General features: G+C 40.6%; 1 protein-coding gene across 1 annotated transcript in view; it reads left to right on the top strand.

Moving 5' to 3' along the window:
• The first annotated feature begins 198 nt into the window (after nt 1–198).
• Nucleotides 199–1740, top strand: part of emc4 (ER membrane protein complex subunit 4) — a 9900-nt gene continuing 8358 nt past the window's right edge. Inside the window, exons 1-2 of the mRNA XM_014021821.1 lie at nt 199–348; nt 721–855. Coding sequence (XP_013877275.1) covers nt 749–855 — 107 coding nt within the window. The 5' untranslated portion in view covers nt 199–348; nt 721–748. The remainder of the gene's footprint in view (nt 349–720; nt 856–1740) is intronic.

The raw sequence follows: 1740 nt of genomic DNA, 5'->3' as shown, positions 1-1740 counted from the left end.
ACCCCTGGTAAGCTTTTAATTTTATAAATTTAATTTTATCTTCTCTGGTTTATTGTTCATCTCTTTATTGTTCCTTTTTTATTAATTAATGCATCAAGTTGATGTAAAATGAACTAAGTACTGTATATGTGTGGATTTTGTTTTGTGAATCATTTTCAATTAAAAAAAACAACGTGACGTCTCTTCCGCCTCTGCAGCGTAAGTGCGTCATCATTGCGGGCCCAGGAGTCAGTGAGTGTGGACAGAAGAACAAGTTGTTCTCTGGCTCTGCCTGCTAGCTGCTTTAGCTTCTTTTCAGCAGGAACTAAGTTTAAAACACGGCAGCGGTGGTTTGGAGGCTCCTGTAAGGTGAGTCGGACTTTTATCTGACGGAATATGTGCTGTTTAGTGTTCTCGACGTTTGCTGACATCTTCCTGCTTCTGTCCTTCCCTCGTMGGGCTGTTCTGTTTCTGCGCTCTTTAAACTGCGGCTTGAACACCATAAACCTGCTGCCGTCCCTTTTCACTCACTCTGTTTGCTGGTTTTTCTGTCTCCGTGTCTCTCGTTGTTTAGGCAGCTGCCTTGTGATAAACTGAAGCCCTTCACACGGGCTTAATGTTTTAAAACAAGATCATATGTGTTAATTCTGTGTCGGTACTTCTGTGTTTGTCCTGTAGTGTCTCTTTRTGTTACATCATCGTGTTTCTGTTGCGTCATCGTGTTTGTTTTGGTCTGTGCAGGTGCTGTGTGTCAGTGAGGTTCATTGCCATGGCGGCTCCAGGGGGACAGGGAGGAGCAGGAGCCTTGTCCACAAGAGGAGGCAGCGGGGTCCGACGAATGAAGTGGGCTCTGGAGCTGAGCTTGGGGGGCACCAGGTAGGCAGGATGTTGTCAGCTGGTGAGGAGTCTGGACTGCAGTGATGCTGTAGTRATGGTGGGGTATACGGTTTGGCAACGTCTTGCTGAAATACGCAAGGTCTTCCACGAAAAAGACGTCTGAATGCAAGCTTGTGTTCTAAAACATGTACACTTGTCTGCATTGATAGTGCCTTTCCATATGTATAAGCCGCCCATGATGTAGGTACTAATGCACCCCCATACCATCAGAGAGGCAGACTTTTTTTTGAACAGCTGGTAACAGGCTGGTTGGTCTCTCTCCTCATTGGTACAGTTGTGGTTTCCAACATTCTCCCACTTTGCCTCAGTTCATATTTAAAGGAGCTTTATTTTTATTTCTATTTTATTGTTTTGATCAATTTTACTATTTTAACTGCTTTTATTCTTCGTTGTATGTCTTTAAACATTATTTGATTTTAAACTTACAGCCCTTTGTTGCAGCTGTAGCTGTTTTTAAGTGCTTTATAAATAAAGTGGTATTTTAAGCAGCATTTGTAAATCGGACGTTTTTGTTTTAAATATTGCCTTAAATATGTGAGGTGGTGTGGTATATGGTGGCAGTTTCTACTGCCAGGTTTAATAAGATCAGTCCTACATTTAAACAGTCAATAAAAACAGCATATCACTTCATACACCATTTATAGTACACCACACCAATTAAAGGGATCCCCGATTAGTTGTAACATTAGACTTTATTTGATAAACATATATTTTAACTGTAAAATAAAGACTGTAAAATACTGTAGGCTGTTTAGTTTTGTAAATTTTTAAAAATATATTTTAACAAAAACAGAGCCATTTTATTTACATGCAAAGCATTCTGGGTAAATGACGACGTAGATAGGTCATCGGTGTGAGTGAGCT

Source organism: Austrofundulus limnaeus, unplaced genomic scaffold (genome assembly GCF_001266775.1).
Source record: "Austrofundulus limnaeus strain Quisiro unplaced genomic scaffold, Austrofundulus_limnaeus-1.0 Scaffold307, whole genome shotgun sequence".
In the NCBI taxonomy this organism is placed as follows: domain Eukaryota; kingdom Metazoa; phylum Chordata; class Actinopteri; order Cyprinodontiformes; family Rivulidae; genus Austrofundulus; species Austrofundulus limnaeus.
The sequence above is the reverse complement of the archived record's forward strand: the minus strand, read 5'-3'. Positions and strand labels throughout refer to the sequence as shown.